This window comes from Solanum lycopersicum, chromosome 1, assembly GCF_036512215.1.
Source record: "Solanum lycopersicum chromosome 1, SLM_r2.1".
In the NCBI taxonomy this organism is placed as follows: domain Eukaryota; kingdom Viridiplantae; phylum Streptophyta; class Magnoliopsida; order Solanales; family Solanaceae; genus Solanum; species Solanum lycopersicum.
In genome coordinates, this window is record NC_090800.1 from 93,869,948 (window position 1) to 93,888,826 (window position 18,879).

General features: G+C 30.5%; 2 protein-coding genes across 2 annotated transcripts; both read left to right on the top strand.

Annotated features, from left to right (window-relative positions):
• Positions 1–5,289: 5,289 nt before the first annotated feature.
• Positions 5,290–10,634, top strand: LOC101265177 (beta-galactosidase 13-like). The gene is made up of 18 exons (XM_010317078.4): positions 5,290–5,645; positions 6,554–6,649; positions 6,808–6,920; positions 7,004–7,070; positions 7,156–7,248; positions 7,364–7,507; positions 7,588–7,682; positions 7,942–8,047; positions 8,118–8,202; positions 8,286–8,404; positions 8,485–8,652; positions 8,737–8,915; positions 9,015–9,124; positions 9,202–9,311; positions 9,390–9,497; positions 9,577–9,684; positions 9,768–9,913; positions 9,996–10,634. The coding sequence occupies exons 1-18, from the start codon at positions 5,478–5,480 to the stop codon at positions 10,474–10,476; spliced, it is 2,496 nt and encodes an 831-aa protein (XP_010315380.2). The 5' UTR covers positions 5,290–5,477; the 3' UTR covers positions 10,477–10,634.
• Positions 10,635–12,335: 1,701 nt separating this feature from the next.
• On the top strand, positions 12,336–16,100 carry LOC101255149 (uncharacterized). Its single transcript, XM_004231404.5, has 11 exons — positions 12,336–12,520; positions 12,809–12,989; positions 13,496–13,570; positions 13,647–13,884; positions 13,969–14,093; positions 14,947–14,980; positions 15,124–15,173; positions 15,284–15,424; positions 15,519–15,583; positions 15,681–15,756; positions 15,850–16,100. Exons 1-11 carry the CDS (start codon positions 12,421–12,423, stop codon positions 16,010–16,012), a joined length of 1,248 nt encoding a protein of 415 aa, XP_004231452.1. The 5' UTR covers positions 12,336–12,420; the 3' UTR covers positions 16,013–16,100.
• Positions 16,101–18,879: the final 2,779 nt, after the last annotated feature.

An 18,879-nucleotide genomic window follows, 5' to 3' on the forward strand; every position in this document is an offset into this window, starting at 1 on the left:
ACAGGAAACGCAAAATTACACCATAATGTCAATTAGAAACCAATAATACATGAAACAAAAAACATCAATTGAAAAGAAAGATTATTTTTCTCACCAAGCAGAGCATGCAAATTCATCTGCCATTTGCTTTTGTAGCTCCCCTAACGTCGATTCCTAAAACTTGTATGTCATAATACTTCAAAAGATGTAAAATCACCTAACCCATCAACTAGTTGAATAATGCATACGCAAACAGATCACAATAACTACAACAACAAAAAAAAGGTATTTAATCTAAGTTCATATTTTTTTGGGAAGTATGTGATATCCTATTTATAAGCCATAAAGAATATCAACTATTGAATGAAAAAGTAAGCAAAAGGAAAGATGACAAATACATTTAACTTGTTTTGCTTTTGGGGTTACTTAGCAAAAAATTCTTGTGCTCTATTTGTTTTTTCCACTAAAGAGTGCAAAGATCAGTGTTTTTCCTCTTATCTTTGTTCACCTTTTTCTGTATCCTCTAGAAAAGATTCCCCTTAGTTACCTTTTTTCAAATCTTTAATCCTTGTTTTCTTTCAGTGTTTATGCTACAAATCTAACCATAAAATCTTTACCCGTAGGATTTATTAGTATATACTAAGATTTTTTAGAACTTGGCTTTCATAAATCCTTACGGCAGCTCAAGCATATTAGTGATCTAAAGCAAAACTTAAACGGATCATTAAATTAATATTGTTAATAATTTTTATATAATTCATTTCTTCTGGTTTTCATCCGATAGTATAAATATTATTATTTTACATTATTTTTCATGAGATATAGTACTTCAAATATGTCAAATTTCTTCTAATAATTCTTCATTTTTCAAGAAATGTTTACTTTTTCTTGTTAAAAATATAATAACTTATAACCTATTATTATTAAAAATAAATCCCCTTAAATTAAAAGACCTAAGACACTCCTTTTTTTTTTAAACACAGTCAAGCCTACCTTCAATATTTTGGAAATGGAGAATTTTGTGGCAGCATATTGTTTATATTCTATTCATCACTCACAACTAATCTATTAACCCACTTCCTATTTATGTTAATCAAAGAGCAACACAATATACATGTAAATTTCTTGATGATTTTGCATACACAAATGTAAACGTTTGAAGCTTAGCAGTTCATTACACTATAGATGTCAAAATTGCAAGTATACTAACAGTTGAAGCAAAAGATTTAGTGCGCGTGTGTATAATCAGTTTAAGCTTAGAATTATATTTTTTTTCTAAAATCTTCTTTCGCTAAGATAAAAACTAAAATTAGATTGGTTAAAATATAAAATTTAACAAAATTTTTAAGTAAACTCCATAAAAAAAGGATGAGAAAGAGAAAATCCAAAAAAGAATTAGAAATTGCTAAAAGAGAAATTGATGTTGAAGCAAAAAAGAATTAGAAATTGCTAAAAGAGAAATTGACGTTGAAGTTGTAGTTGTTGTTAATGTTGCGAACCCGTCCAAATTCTGATAATGATAAACATTGCTTGGGAAAGAAAGAAAGAAAAATATAAATTTAACTTTAAAAGTAGCTTCCTATTAGACTATTCTATATATGCATAATATATAATTCTTGTTGTACTGTATGCACATTTTTCTTTCCATTTATTGTACTGGGGAATACACACCACATTAACATTTTGTTTCTATTATTACTGTAACATATTTTGATTCCTAAATTGATATATGTATCACTCAATTTTTAAAATTAAGTTTTCTAAAATTTTGTTTCATAATCTATAATTTTTAGTTTTATCTTTTTCTTATTTTTCATCATTTTTTATTTTTAGTACAAGATTATATGTAGTAATATTATTATTTATAATAAATTAACTCAATAATATTAACCATGTGATTTCAATACAATACCATGGATGTTATTATAAAAATATTAATTATTGCTGTGGAAATTTCACAACTTTAAGTTCAAAACTTAAAAATATTTTTGTTAAAAGTTAAAATAATTTTTTCTTTCTTTCTTTTTATATACTTTTTCTTTTGGAAAAATTGTGTATAATAACAAACTAATAAATCAAATTAATTGTTATAATCATCCTTTGATTTAATTGTGTCACGTAACAAACTGTTTGCAGTCACCTCTCTCATTCAAACTCTCGCTCGCCACTCTCCCCTTTTGCTCCATCTCTCGCTCGCTTTCTCTTACTTTTATTCAAACACAAGTGTATAAATTTCGTTTCTATTTGTATAAAGCAGAGGAAATTGTATAAATACATATATTTTTGTTTCCCTCTCTTCCTCTCCCAGATTTCGCTCGCCATCCTCGCCTCTCTCGCTTATACAAACAGAAGCGAAATATATAAATTGTGTTTCTGTTTATATAAAACGATAGAAAATTGTATATACACATGCAAGTACATATATTTCCGTCCTATACACTTATAATTATACAATAAAAATACTTCCATGCTCCTCTCTTTCTCGTTTATACAAATTCAAATTGTATATAATTTCTCTCTTTTGTGTTTTATACAATTCGATTCAATTATATATTTCCTGCCCAAGTCTCTTTTGTCTTTCTCTCTTTCTCATTTTATACAGATTCCGATTGTATATAATCGTTCTATAAATTTATAATTATACAATTCGTTTTATACAATTCTTTGCTCAAGTCTCTTTCTCTTTTTCGTTTTGTACAATTTGTTTCAATTGTATATGTATAGCATTTATATGTTTGCTATGGAGTACAATTATGCAAACTTTGCTATAACATATAAATATAAATTTTATATTTGCTATACGTGAAAATTGACCTTTACTTTTTCAATTTTATCTTTTCTATAATCTTCAATACTATGATAGAGAAATTAAAATCATAAATTTCACCATTAAAATTTTTTGGGGTCTCAAAATGGTGCACCAAGGATAGTTGCCCAATCGATGTCTTAAAAAATATTCTTTTTGTGGCCTCAAAATAAGTGCATAGAGAATTTTTGTCTTAGATTTTCTTCTCAGATACTTTTTTTATTTTCGTAGTATTATTTTTTCAACTTGGTCACCAAAATCCAAAGTGAAAATTGATTTGAAAAGCATTCTACATATTTTGGCAAAATGACGTTAGTGATGCAACAAATTTTAAACATATGGAAAATAAATAAACCATACAAATAAAATATGAAAAAACGTGATTTTATTAATCAAGATTGTGTGTACAAATCTGTTCCTCCCTTGATTTTACACTCTTAGATGATTTATCCATGATTCGAGGTGATTTAGTAGCGTATTTCTCGAACTCGGATGATTTAGATTTGACCTTTTCTATATGAATAATCCATCAATTTGTGGAGTATTCGAGATCTTGATCTCTTTGTGAATTTTTCGAGATGCCTTTTAAGGGAATTTAGTACCCTTTATATAGGCATAAACTAGGGTTTAAGGTTGAATAGCCTCCAAGAATTCTTATCTGAGTTGAACACAATTTGTAGAGTCTCAACTCGAATTGAACACATCTTGAAGAATCCCACAAAATTTCAATGTCTACAAATGCCCCCTGACTTGTGAAACTCAAAGACGAAGCTTGAAGTACTCATTCTTCCACCTTTGCAGCTTTAGATTTTCAGATTTGATTTAAGAGAGAAGAGATGAAGGGCAAATTTGGTCCCACTGGGCATGCCAATTTGTTTGCAACAAATTTTAAACATATGGAAAATAAATAAACCATACAAATAAAATATGAAGAAACGTGATTTTATTCATCAAGATTGTGAGTACAAATCTATTCCTCCCTTGATTCTACTCTCTTAGATGATTTATCCATGATTCGAGGGCCGTTAGTAGCGTATTTCTCGAACTAGGATGATTTAGATTTGACCTCTCTACATGAATAATCCATCAATTTGTGGAGTATTTGAGATCTTGATCTCTTTGTGAATTTTTCGAGATTCCTTTTAAGGGAATTTAGTACTCTTTATATAGGCATAAATTAGGATTTAGGGTTGAGTAGCCTCCAAGAATCCTTATCTGAGTTGAACACAATTTGTAGAGTCCCAACTCGAATTGAACGCATCTTGTAGAGTCCTACAAAATTTCAATGTCTATAGACGTCATCTTCATTCTATTTTGTTTTCTAGGGATAATGCACTAATATAATCTTAACCTATGTTCGAAATCTCAGAAACACATATATTATATTAAGGTCTTATTATCCCTGAACTTATTTTATTAATCATTTTTTATCATTTTACAGCCTATATGATACTGTCTTGTGGACCCAACGCTGATTGATTTTTTTTTAAGATAGTACCACGTAGGTCGAAAAGGGAGTAAAAAATTACTTATAAAACAAGTTCAGGAGATAATAGAGTCTTAGTATAGTATAAGTATATCTGTAGAGTTTCAAATATAGATTGAGAGAGTGATCGTGCATTTTTCTTTTCTTTTTTTAAGCTTTTACGTACCTAATTGTATCATATTCATTCAGCCTTGGCTGATTGACATAGTAGTGCGTATGTTTTTATGTGATCATTATTCATCAGGTTTGTGGCAGATGATGATACATTTTTACGATTTATTTTCTACTTTAATTAAATGAAATTATTTTTTTTTATTGCAAAAAATATATATACTTGATCGTCTATATTTTACTTATTTTGTCTCATATTCTGCTATTTTTCGATCTGTTTGTGTGCCGGTGGATTATCATTGTCTTAGCTTGTAAGATTACAAAATTTTGGTGATTATATCAATAAGTAATGTTTAATCGTGAACACAGTTATAATAAATTAAATAGAAATATAATAATGAAAATACAAATTAAGTAAACCTTGTGAAACAATGATTTATTGTTATTATTATTTTATCTGAATGGATAGCGGAAAACAATTCAAAGGAATGAACTTCATTTGTGCCGTGGTTGTTAGCTGTCAGATTATCAACAAATTTTAAAAAGATTGTTTAATTAAGAACTAAGAATTCGGAGTTTGATTGCTCTTACATCTAATTTATTAGTTTATGTAAAAATAAACACCAATTTATTGACTAGTTGAATTTTGTATATTTTAAAAACAATTTAAATTACAATTTTTTATATTGGAATACATTGATTAGCAATTCTTCTCTTTGTTTAATAAGAATCAAAAAATTGGAATTTGAAATCTTATATATTTATTTTATGTAAATCAGAACTATGTAAGCATCAATTTATTGGTTAATTCATTGAAGTTTGTATACTTAAAAGAAAAAATAAGACAATTTTTTATATTAATTTATTTTTAATTTTTTGAAGATTGTTTGAGAAATTAAAGAAACCACAAGTAAGTAACAAAAACACAAAAGAATAGATCGTGAAAAATACGAGAAATTCTACAAGCCTCATATTGTATTCACTGATAGGAGGCTTCTTAGTTAAAACAGTAAAACTCGAATTACATACATAGATAGCTCTTGCATTTGCACTAATAACTAAAACTCATAAAAACACAAAAACATAAAAACAAAAATGTTTCAAATATTAACGTTAGCTCTCTTGATTTCCTTGTTGGTTACATCGGTGAATGGTCAAGAAAAGCCACGTGGCGTAGCTTACGATGGCCGTTCCTTGATCGTAAATGGAAATAGGGAACTCTTCTTTTCTGGTTCTATTCATTATACCCGTAGTCCTCCTGAGGTGACTTTAAATTGTAATTCTAGTTATTTTCATATAATGTTTAATCATGGCTGAACCCATCGTCGGCCTACGACATCAATTTTTACTTATACATCTTAATTAGATTTTGTTCATTTTAGAAATATTATGTTGAGTCCTGCTATGTTATTTTTACGTTTTTTGTTGACTTGACATATCGCGTGTGTTGCATCCATTTTGAGCACGTGAGGGGTTATTTTTAAATTTTTTTCCTTCTTCTTCACTTTTTAGCCCTATCACTTATTCACCTTCCCTCATGAAAATTCATGATAAAAAAAACAATAAAAAAAATATGAAAAAATACAAGAAAAAATTTTCACACTTATTTTAAAAAAGTTTGTAAGAATAAATTTCTTAAAAATCATGACACTAATTTTGAAAAGATATTTTAGAACAAGATATGCATTTTTTCTCAAAAAAGTTAGAAGAATGTCATATATAATTTTCGAAATCAATTAAAGAAAAGAGCCTAAAATCTGATGATCTTTTTCTTAAAAAAATTGAAGAAGAACCAAGAAAATAATTGTAGAGTTGAGGAAGCAAAAAGGACGTTAGACAAATGGATATAGTGGGAAGATAAAAAAATAGATAATTTTATTTATTTATTTTTGCTGAAAAATTAGTTATTTTTTAATAATTTATTTTAAAATTATTATTTTTACATTCAAATGTCATATATCACCCGCAAACCTGCTATACACACTTTGTAATTTTAGCTGATTGTCAAAAAGGTGTCAAAATGACATAATAAACTCCTACTTGAAGTACTTAAAATGAACAAAACCTACTTGAAATGTGTAAGTAAAAATTAATGTCAATTTTAAAAAACTGTCGATATATTTTAACCTTTAATTATTTATACTTAATATGTCTCAAATTTTTCCCCACAGATGTGGCCAGAAATTATTAGAAAGGCTAAAGAAGGAGGTATTAATGTCATCCAGACTTATGTGTTCTGGAACATTCACGAGCCCGTTCAAGGCCAGGTAATTAAGAGAGACAAATCTAGAATTTGTTATCATGCTTAAGTAAATATACTATAAATTATTGAATCTCTTCTAGTGTTAAAAAAAAAAAGTTATTCTACGTATGAGTCATTGACTCACAAATTCGAATATTTGGATTAATGTTGGTTGATTTACAGTTCAACTTTGAAGGAAATTTTGACATTGTGAAATTCATCAAGGAGATAGCTGAACAGGGTTTGTATGTAACTCTGAGAATTGGACCTTATATTGAAGCAGAATGGAGTTCAGGGTATATTTTATGCAATGTTAATTATTTCTTATGGTCCTTAATTATGATCTATTTATTAATCAATATTTTGTTCTTGGAAACAGAGGGTTTCCATACTGGTTAAGAGAGATTAAAAATATCACATTCCGTTCTTATAACGAGCCATTTGTGGTATGTAATCACAATTTTGCATATTTTTTATTTAAATTAAATATTTTTAATGACTTATTTAATTAATTTATTCTCTCTTTTGAAGTACCATATGAAAAAATATTCAGAAATGGTCATTGATTTGATGAAAAAAGAGAAACTATTTGCACCCCAAGGAGGTCCCATTATCTTGGCTCAGGTTAATTTGTTTAATTAACGTTTATATAAATGTATAAGTAATATAACATTTTTACGTAGTATACACTATCAAATATCACTAGAGATAATAATTCAAACATTAATATTATTAACAGATTGAAAATGAGTACAACAATGTCCAAGCTGCTTATAAAGACAATGGAAAGAAATATATTGAGTGGGCAGCAAATATGGCTGTTGGATTATATGATGGTGTCCCCTGGATTATGTGCAAGCAAAAAGAGGCCCCTCCTTCAGTAGTACGTTCATTTTATTTATTCTATCAAAATTATTATTATACTTTAGAAAGTAAAAAATCACAATATTTTGTTTCCATTAGATAAACACGTGCAATGGAAGGCATTGTGCGGATACTTTTGCGGGTCCTAATGGGCTCAACAAGCCTACTCTGTGGACTGAAAATTGGACTGCCCAGTAAGTTCAACCTTGAGAGTTTAATTTCACTAATTAATGGTTAGATACCAATTACTCCATATTATTATGACTCTGATCGTCTAGTTTTTTCTTTTTTTTTAAAAAAAAAAAGAAAAAAGAAGAAGTCTATAGACAATGTATATTAATTTATACTATATATATACACTTGGACCATGATATATGTTGATAACTACTATAATTTTTAGTTTACTAATAATTATATTTAAGGAACGTAGTTGTTAACAAAGATGAAATACAGGTATAGAACATTTGGAGACCCTCCATCACAAAGATCAGCAGAAGATCTTGCTTTTTCTGTGGCTCGTTTCTTTGCAAAAAATGGGACTCTTACAAACTATTACATGGTAAATCAACATATTTACTAATTAATTATTGTGTGTTTTGATTATTCTTAACTAATTATTATAATTTCAGTACCATGGTGGAACAAACTTTGGAAGATCAAGTTCTTCTTTCGTGACTACTCGTTATTATGATGAGGCTCCTCTTGATGAATTTGGTAATTAATTAATTAACTAAACGATAACGAATAAGAGTGAAGCACTTTAATTTGATTTAATAAATTAAATGTTGATGGATTAGGTTTAATGAGGGACCCAAAATGGAGTCACTTGAGAGACTTGCACAGAGCTTTGAGATTATCAAGAAGGGCTCTTCTTTGGGGTAATCCCACAGTACAAAAGATTAACCAGGACCTTGAGGTACGTACGCCATTATTAGTATAAATTGACTTAGATTAGGATGATATATAATTTAATTTGATACATAAAATGAAATGCAGATCACTGTGTATGAGAACACTGGTGAGCATATGTGTGCTGCCTTTTTGACCAACAACCACACCACTCAACCTTCCAACATTACATTTAGAGGAGCTAATTATTACTTGCCTGAAAAATCAGTTAGCATTCTAGCTGATTGTAAGACTGTCGTTTACAACACTCAAACGGTAAACAAATCCACCTTAATTTTAATTTTTTTTTTCCCCAACTGTTATATGTATTGTATAACTGGAATAAATGAAAGTAAACAGGTAGTCTCCCAACACAATTCAAGAAACTTTGTACCATCAGAAAAAGCAAAGAATCTTAAATGGGAAATGTATCAAGAAAAAGTACCAACTGTCAATGAATTGGCACTTAAGAATAGGGAACCATTGGAGCTCTACAGTTTAACTAAAGATAAATCAGACTACGCTTGGTATTCAACAAGGTACACGATTATTTAATTATATTGTACGTATATAATTTAAAGGCACTCAGACTTGAATTTACTCTTAATATTTATATATATTATTTCTTAAAAACACAGCATCAATGTTAATCGACATGACTTGCCCATGAGATCTGATATTCTCACTGTGTTGCAAGTTGCAAGTATGGGCCATGCATTGGCTGCGTTTGTCAATGGACAATATATTGGTATGTTGTCTAATAAAAATATCATGTCGTGTCATATTCTTTTAATTTTCTGACGGTATTTAATGAATCATTTTTAGGATTTGGGCATGGGAACAATATTGATAAAAGCTTTGTTTTTCGGCAACCCATCGTGTTGAAACGAGGAGTTAATGACATCACCCTTTTGGGTGAGCTAGTTGGATACCCGGTATTTATCATTTGGTATAATTCTCCATTCGGTTTTAAGATTAATTTGAGCGTTAGAATTAATGAAATACTATTACAGAATAGTGGTGCTTATATGGAAAAGAGGTTTGCTGGACCCCGTGCAGTGACAATTCAAGGTTTAATGGCTGGAACTCTTGATATCACCCTAAATGTTTGGGGACATGAGGTGTGTATGCATGGTATTTAACAAAGTATTCAAATATTAAATTAACTAGTACTAGTAAAATTCAAAATTATTCTTTCAGGTTGGTGTATCTGGCGAAAAAGAACAAGTATTCACTGAAGAGGGTGCAAAGAAAGTAAAATGGACTCCCGTAACTGCTACTCCACCAGGACCTGTTACTTGGTATAAGGTAAGTTGGAGTCCCAAAGATATATATATATATGTATATATAGGGAGAGATGAAGTTTATTGATTGATTTTTCGTACTTACAGACATATTTCGATGCCCCTGAAGGCACTGATCCAGTGGCCTTGAAAATGGATAAAATGCAGAAAGGTATGCTTTGGGTTAATGGTAAGAGCCTGGGTCGTTACTGGGTATCTTTCCTCTCTCCTCTTGGACAGCCCACACAATCTGAGTAAGTATCAACGCGTATTCAAAATTGAAAGGTAAAAAGAATGATACGTACGATATTAAATTTATAAATTGATTTGCTGCAGGTATCATGTTCCAAGAGCATTTCTGAAGCCAAGTAATAATCTCCTAGTTGTTTTCGAAGAAACAGGAGGTCATCCAGAAAAAATAGAAATTGTAACAGTGAATCGAGACACAATTTGCAGTATGATCACAGAATATCATCCTCCAAATGTTAAAAATTTTGAGAGTTCCGGCAGTAAATTCTGCCCGGTTGTTGAAGATCTTAAAGCAGGAGCTCATTTAACTTGCCCTGATGATAATGTGATCGAAAAAGTTGAATTTGCTAGTTATGGTGATCCAGATGGTGCATGTGGAAATTTTACCATGGGTACTTGCACTTCACAAAATAGTATTAAAGTTGCAGAAAAATATTGTTTGGGAAAACACACTTGTACTATCCCAATTGAGAGAGTAACATTTGATGAACCAAACAAGGATCCATGCCCTAACATCTTTAAGACTTTAGCTGTCCAAGTCAAGTGTGTTGTACCAAAAAAGAATTAATTATTGATGGATTGAACCACATCCTATCAATATATCATATATAGGTTAGGCCATTCAATCCAGTATTATTGTGATTTAGTATTAGACTTGTATAAGTGATAAAAATCGTTGTTTTAAACGATGCGTATAATGAAAGCCTATTTGATTCTATTCATTAATTACCTACTTGTATTAATTTTTTTTATTCTTTTTTTGTATGATATAATTATCCATATTAACATATCATTGCAGATAGGTGCAATATTAAAAAATGACAGACAATCATGTAAATGAGTTAGTGGTATGTGGTACAAACGTTATAATCACAATTATTTCAGACTTACCTCATAATGAATCTGGTTTATAGTTTTGTATATGAATATAACTTATATATGTGATACATAACTCATGTCTTGTTCCTATGTATCGGATGCAGGAACAATGTATCTGCGTATTTTAAAAAATCTAAAATTATTTTATTTTGAAAAGCTTCCGTGATATGTAATTAATGCCCAAATTGTTGGGTTTATGTACTTGATACATATATAATGTAACTCAAATTATTGGATACCATCTACTGCGTGGAAGAAAAGTGATCAGAGCCCAAATTATAATTAAAAAAAAAAGGAACTTTTACATATAACCAATCAAAAATAGCATAATTACTCTCCAAAGCTATAGTTTGATAATTATAATTCGTAGAGACATGTTATAGGAAGGAGAGAGGTGAGTTAGACAGGGAGAGAGAGGAGAGAGGGCAAAGAGTGGGAGAGAGGTGAATTGTATATGTATATCGGTTAGATAGTTGGATATTATGCATATTCATTTGTATATATGGCAATAAAAATTGGGAGAGAGGAGGGAGGCGAGCGATATTGGGAGAGAAGTGAATTGTATATGTATATAAGTTAGATTATTATATATAATATACATATACAAACATGACAAATTATATAAACTCAAATTCATTCCACAATTAATGTATAATATCAGTCGTGGATGATAATTATAGTAAACTATATTTATAGCTATGATAAATAATTAAAGAGCAACTTTCACATATAGCAAACAAAAAATTCATATTTGTATGCTACAACAAAGTTTGCATAATTGCGCTCTATAGCAAACATAAAACTGTATAATTCGCTATACATATACAATTGTATAATTCGCTGGCCTAAATTGTATAATTCGATGGCCTATTTCGCTGCAATTGTATAATTTGTTTTGCATACAGTTGAATCGAATTAAAATGTATGTATATTGCATAATTATAAGTGTATAACAAGAAGATATGTGTTTTTCTCGCTTTATACAAAAACAAAAACACAATATATACACTTCTGTTGTATAAAGCTAGAGAAAATTGTATTCACTGCAATTGTATAATTCGTTGGCCTTTTTCTCTACAATATTTGAAGTAAAATGTTTGTAAATTGTATAATTAAGTGCATAACACGAAGATATACATTTTTGCATGTGTATGTACAATTTGCTCTCGCTTTATACAAAATAGAAACATAATTATACACTTCTGTGTATAAAAGCGAGAGAAGCGAGCGAGAATGGAGAGTGGCGAGCGAGATTTTTGGGAGAGAGACGCTGACAAATTTTAGCTAATGTTTGATATGGAGCACAATAAAATCAAACACTAGCTATTCCATTTAATTTAGGTTATTAGTTTGCTATTATATACAATTTTCTCATAATTAAATAGTATAAATTTGCTAGACCGCGTAATTTTTCATTTATAAAAGTAATCAAGACCCAATCTGTAAAATGAAAGCCCAGCCCATTTCCATCCGCTTGCTGAAGAGAGACAGCCCACAAAACATAAAGCTTCCCGCCATATAGTTTCAATCTCCCCCCAACTCCAAATAAATTTAAAATCACAGTAATACTATTAAGGAAACAAAACCCTATCTTAGTTTTGAATCATCAATTTCTCAGAAGAAAAAAAAAAGAATGTCGAAATCGAATCACCAAGAAGACCTGGATCTCCTTCTTTCACTTCCAGATAGGGTTTTGGAAACCCCTCCAGCTTCTCCTTCATCTCGTTTCCCAGGTAAATCTCCAAATCTTGTTTTTTGGGTCTAATTACATTAACATGACAGCTAAGAAACTAAATCCATGATTGCTTTTACTGAATTAGTTTCTTGGATTATTTTTATTGGATTCCTGTGGCCTGTTTTGATTAGTTTATGACTGAAATCATGTTTGGGATTTATCACAACTTATGGATTGAAGGTATAAGAAATCTATTTGTTGTACAGGGTAGATGTTTCTTGATATGAATCTCTGGAATATGATATATTATATTTATGGGATTTCTGTGGGTTATTCTATTTTACAGATTATTTGTCAGATGATGGATTGCCAAAGCGAATGGGAGAGGCAGATATGTCTGTCTTTAGGGATGCTGTTCAGGATTGTCTTGATTATGATACTGAAATTGCCAAAAAAGCTGCCAAATCAAAGCATACAAAGGGGTCAAGTGATGCAGAGGTTGAAAAATTTTCGGGTTTGCGAATTAGGTATGTTCTTTGGCATAGGTTATGGATGGCCTCATGGGTTCATATCCAACGGGTTCTTGTTGCAGAGCTCGTGATGCATTTTCCTGTCAAACTCATTATGTTGTTGGAATTTGAATGTTGCTAGCATATTTTTGTTTCGATATTTTCTGCAACACTTTCCAGATGACAGTAAATTTAGTTGCCTACGTTTCAAATTTTGATGAAAGGAAGTCCCAACTGAGAATGTACTATTTTGGCTTCTTAAAAAACTCATCAGATGCTTTTTGGCTTGCGGTTACTATTGATAGAAATGCCACATAGGTGCTTGTATGTTAGTTCCATTAATTTAAAATGGTGGCCTACTTAGATTGTTATTGGTGAAGTTGCAGTTGTGTTTACGCTTATTAGATTGGTTTGAGATAGCTGGTTGCTTCAGTTCTAATGTTGTGCCAAGAAAACTACATATGAATGCTCTATTTTGATACTGAACATCCAACTAATATTTTACATTTCATCCTTTCACTCAGAAATCAAGTAGTTTCACCTGTTGAACTGAGCAACCATTTTGCTGATATTAGGTTCATCCGGTTATCCGCAATAAGGTATGTTAAGAAGCTGACTGAGTTACCTGAATAGTTTTGTTGGACTATATAATAATATATATATCCTATCTGGTAGGAATTCGCTTCTTGGCGACACCCTTTCTGGTTGTTGGGCAACCGTTGGTGTTTTAACTGAGAAGGGGCAACCAAGAACAAGTTCAACAGGGAAGACATATGCAATCTGGAAAATTGGATCTTTGGATGAAAAAACTCTCTCTCTTTTTGTTTTTGGTGATGCTTATCAGAAGAACTGCAATGAAAAGGCCGGTGCAGTTTTTGCGCTGTTTAATTGCAGCGTACGCAAGGACAAATCGGTATTGTTATCATGCCTATCAGTAAGTTCATTTTCTTAAGATTTATGGTGGGTTACTAATGCCTCTTCAATGCCCTTTATCCAGGAACATGGATTTTCATTGAGTCTTTATTCATCCAGTCACATTTTAAAGATAGGCACATCTGTGGATTATGGAGTTTGCAAGGGGAAAAGGAAAGATGGGATGGCTTGCACTGTAATCATTAATAAGTATGACCTCTGATTTTATTTATTGTTATTTGTTACATGCATATAGTCATGAATGAACTGAATACTTTCAGGCAAAGTACTAAAGAGATGGTCGTCAGATACAATATGATGCTCTCGAAATATGCATAAAATGTTCTTCTGTTTACTTGTTTTTTCTCAATTTTCTGCTAAGTACACTGTTTCTCACCAACTACAAGGTGACCAGATGTCTCATCTTTGTTCTAGAGGCATGTTCTTGATTTGGTATTTGGTTTGGGCAAACTAAAGTAAAATTCTTCTTCCCTTTTATAAAAACACCTGGAATATCTCTTTAGAGGGTTCATGGCCTTGGGCGGTGAAAGTGATCTTGCCTGGTCCTTACATGAGAGGGATCCATTGTTTACATAAGAAGAATGAAGTACTGCTGCTCATCATAATTCTCATTTTGATAGCATTCATGTTGTTTGGTTTTGATTTGCTTTAACGATGATAATGTACTCATACAGTCATTAATGTGGCTTTTATCAGTTAGTTTTGATTTGGAACAGAGTGTTCAGTTTAACAATATGAAATCTGTCTCAAATTTACATTGTAGTCCTCCTTCTCATGGCAAGAGTGGAAGAATCAAAATCGTAATCTTGTAAACTAGCTAGCCATCCATATATAGTAGCTACTGCAATTGCTTGGTCAAATTGTGTACAAAAGTAATAGGCTTGCCCTTAACAAGAGTGATGCGGAGATGTTTACATACTATAGTTGTTTATGCAGATTATCATAAACTATGGTTGTTTCTTACCAAATAATATTGAGCCTATGGAAACTCGTTTTTGTTGTTGTACTCGTGATAAAACTTATGGATTGAGAACATTTGCAGGCGGCGTGGAACATATTGCAGCTATCATAAGCAGGTAACCAATTTACTGCATACACTTGTATATTAAGTCTGCTTGGTTGCTTGCTCCGCCCTCTCCATGTGCTCTTTAACTGAAACTTGATATACTAGGGAAAGAAAATAATGAACTGATTGTGTTTCTGTTAATTGCTCCTTCAGAAAACATCTGAGAAATACTCATCCAGCATGAGGGCTGAACTCAAAGGCGGGTGAGTGATCACCTTCTCAACCTCCCAATATTGCATTTACTTGAAGAACTGAAAACTTATTTCTCATTACTTCTTTAGCTCTCTAATTGCTGTTGGTCTATCAAGTTCAGGAACCTTAGAACGGGTTTCAGAGATCATCTCAAGTCTGAAGGAATTTACGTGGTTAATCCTTTAGCTGACAAGACAAACTTCACAAAGTCTAAAGCACCATTGAAGTTACTGTCAGTAGATGGATTGAAAAAGGCATTAAGGTTTGTTCAAGATACTTAGTGCCATCGCTTTAGACTTGAAAAGGTGCTGACTCGCATATTGTTTACTGACTCGAAGACACTTATTTATGAACAGCAATGCAGGGAAAGTGACTACCAATGTACATTCTCAAGGAATAAGGTTCCTCAGTCAAGTTACAGGTTAAAACTTTAGTTCTTAGAGCCTGTTCTAGCACTCCCAACATCTGTGACATTCTGAATTCTAGTTTTGCTCATTGCATTTCTATCTGTGTTACAGGAAAATTGGACTCAAACAATACCAAAGAATCTATTACTGGTCGAGATCAAACAAGAAATATGACAACAAACGAAAGGTGACAGAGATGGCATAAAGAAAAGTTGCACTTTTTGACCTTATATTATGTTGTCTGTTTGGTGACAGTGTAATCTACTTTTTTTTCCTCCAGGGCATCCTCCACCAAGAGAAAGAATCCAAGTGAAACAAGACCAAGTCACAGTTGTGATCAAAAGAAGCCAAAAATGGAGCAACAAAATTCAGGACAAAAACCTCAACAGGTTAAAGAAAAAATGATAGAACTAGACCTTGTCAGTTCAGATGATGAATTTTAGATTTATAATCATCTCATGTAATTTATTCGTATTTCTTAGCTTGTCGTAGAACTTCTTTTAAAATGGAAAAAAAGAATTTTTAATCTTATTGTGAGTGACTGTAACTTTTATATATTTGATGCATGTATAAAAGCTAAAACAGTGAAATCTGTAAGATAAAAAGTAAGATAGATTATTATAGACGGTGATGGAGTTATTAATTGAAGTTATAAGTTAAGCAAAATTCAATAACTTTAATGCTAAAATTATATTTGTGCCACTTTATATGTGCAAGCTATTTTATTTGAAATCTATATATTTCAAATTTCAAATTTGTTTGACATATATTTGGAAATGGTCCATACGATTGGTAGGTCATGTATGCACATGGGAATTGATTTGTCTCGAGGCCATGTGCACCCAAAATTCCTGCCCTTGCCAAATATGTGTACGTTTCGCAACTAAGATAAAGTTTTTATTACTATAATATAAAATATTTTGGTGAGTGACTAAAAAGTCATAGATTCTTTTTCTTAAAAAAGAGTTTGTAGGCAACATCACCTTGTCTTATTAGTGTGTATATAGGGGAAATCATAATATGATCACCCGTTAGGTAGTGGTGTTGACACTTTTCTCCAATCTTTACTCAAGATCCCAGTGGATACACAAAGTTTTACATTTATCTATGGCTTTTCTTTAATTATTTTGTTGTATAATGACATGTTTTTCGAAAACCATTAGTGATGGTTTAATCATTTTAATTTCTTTATACTTGAGGTTTAAGACACAATTGTCCAACAACAACTTAGTTGTAGCACATTATTACTAGCATTGATATATTATGGTAAAAGACAAGTACTAATGAGATTCGAATTCAAAATATCTGTTTACTTACTTAATACCATATTATATTATAATGTATGATTTGAGCGGACAAGGAGGATCTAATGCTGACCTACTAAATAATATTTGTAGTGCATGCACGGATCAATGGTGTGGGTTCATTTTTATAAACACCCATATGCCATTTATTATCACTAGAAAAAAAAAAGAAATGTATTTATTAATTCATCAAGTAGAGATATGTGGCCTCTCATTTTCACTCAATACCAACTTCTCATCTACCATGATTATTACATATTGTACCATGGTTGTTCATGAGTCACTACCTTAATGTTTTGGCACCATGCATCTAGTATAATATTCTTCTGTCACAAAATAAATGTTCTAGCAGGAATTTAGATAACATGTTATGATTTTTAACTTTACTTTTATTATTCCATCTTTTTAATAATTTTCAATTTGTAAGAAATATTTATTAAATAGGGATAGTTTTGTAAACTATATATTGTGCTTATTGAATTTTTAAAGGACGCAACTTTTACTAAAATTAACCCTTATTTCGAGACAGAAAGATAAGATGTAACTTTTGCTAAAATTAACCCTTATTTCGAGACGGAAAGAGTATCATGTTAAAATTATTTATTGGCTTCTTTTCATGCTTCTAAGAAAACATTAATTAGGAGGAGTTACCTTTTATCATATCTTAAGATATAATCTGATCTATTCATTGAGTGTACATATTCGATTTATGTGTCATCTTGTCATCTCCCCGTAATTGGGACCTACTGGGTGTCTGGATAGACTCTTTTTTTTTTTTAATTATGTTGGGATAACATAAAAAGTAGTATTTTTAAGAAGTCAAAAGTCAAGAGTAGAATGTTTTGAACTTATAATTTTTGACTTTTAATTTATATTTTTTCTGTTTATTTTTAATTGTTATGATATCTTTTTACAGTTAAATTATGAAAATTTTAGTTAATATTTTACGATATATTTTTTTATATATTAATATGTAAAAAGCGTAACAAAATAATTAAAAAATAGACCGAAAGAGTTTGTCACTTTGAAAAATCAATCCAAACACCTCCTTGTCTTCAAAAACAATTTTTTTTTAAAAAAAATATTATTTTGAATTTCTAAAACGACATATTAATTTGATACATCTATTTTCAGATATCGGGACAAATAATTTTGAGACGTATGAGTAGGAAGGAGTTGTCAATTTTCTTCATCTTTGCTTTGGAAAGAAGGCAAAGGTCAACCTCTTTCTAGTGATTCTTTAATTTTCATTTATAATATTGTATAAAATATAATATTATATAGTTTGCCCCAGTCTCCATGCAAAACTTTTGTGGCCTTCATATATTCAAATACTAATAAATATACTTGAATAAATTTTGAGACGTTAATAGAGTTAGGTTTGAGCTTTCACATCACTACACCAAACACGATCATCAAAGTGTTTTTATGTAAATACTATCTCGATCATTTTGAATATACTAATTTATTGAAATGTTGTTTATGTATATTAAATAATCAACTTATTAACTCCGCTGGAGTTATAGATATAAGTAACTTATAATGAAGGGGCATGCTTAAATGTGATAACATTATATGATTTATTGAGTTAAATACTTTTCTTGTCCATTTTTACATGTATTCATAAGAAATGCTAAATTTAATATTTTAAAAATAACTTTATCTCTTAGTTATTTTATAAATTAAACAATAGAACAAATAAAAGTGAATATTTATCTTTTTGTAAACAATGGAATATTAATTTATTGTTATAAAGAATCTTTGTCAATCACACAAGCTAAATAAATTTTCCATCTAACCAACCATCATAAGTTCAGATTGTACCCAAAAAAATCATCATAAGTTTAAATGAAATTGCTACTGTTTTAATGATAAATAGTAGGTAACTGTCGGAATGTACAATTTTAAAAGCTGCTGTATTTTTGTTTGTAAAATTTATGAAGTTTGATTGTTTGATTTGCTTAAAACTTTTCCATATGAAGGTTGAATATTTATGCCGTCACGTT

Bases quoted from the DNA above. Each gene is read 5' to 3' on its own strand.
- LOC101265177 (XM_010317078.4), top strand. From the start codon at position 5,478: ATGTTTCAAATATTAACGTTAGCTCTCTTGATTTCCTTGTTGGTTACA. The intron at 7,683-7,941 runs GTAAGTTCAACC...GATGAAATACAG, and splicing joins ACTGAAAATTGGACTGCCCA to GTATAGAACATTTGGAGACC. The intron at 9,312-9,389 runs GTATTTATCATT...ATACTATTACAG, and splicing joins GTGAGCTAGTTGGATACCCG to AATAGTGGTGCTTATATGGA.
- LOC101255149 (XM_004231404.5), top strand. From the start codon at position 12,421: ATGTCGAAATCGAATCACCAAGAAGACCTGGATCTCCTTCTTTCACTT. The intron at 13,885-13,968 runs GTATTGTTATCA...CCCTTTATCCAG, and splicing joins GCGTACGCAAGGACAAATCG to GAACATGGATTTTCATTGAG. The intron at 15,174-15,283 runs GTGAGTGATCAC...TATCAAGTTCAG, and splicing joins AGGGCTGAACTCAAAGGCGG to GAACCTTAGAACGGGTTTCA.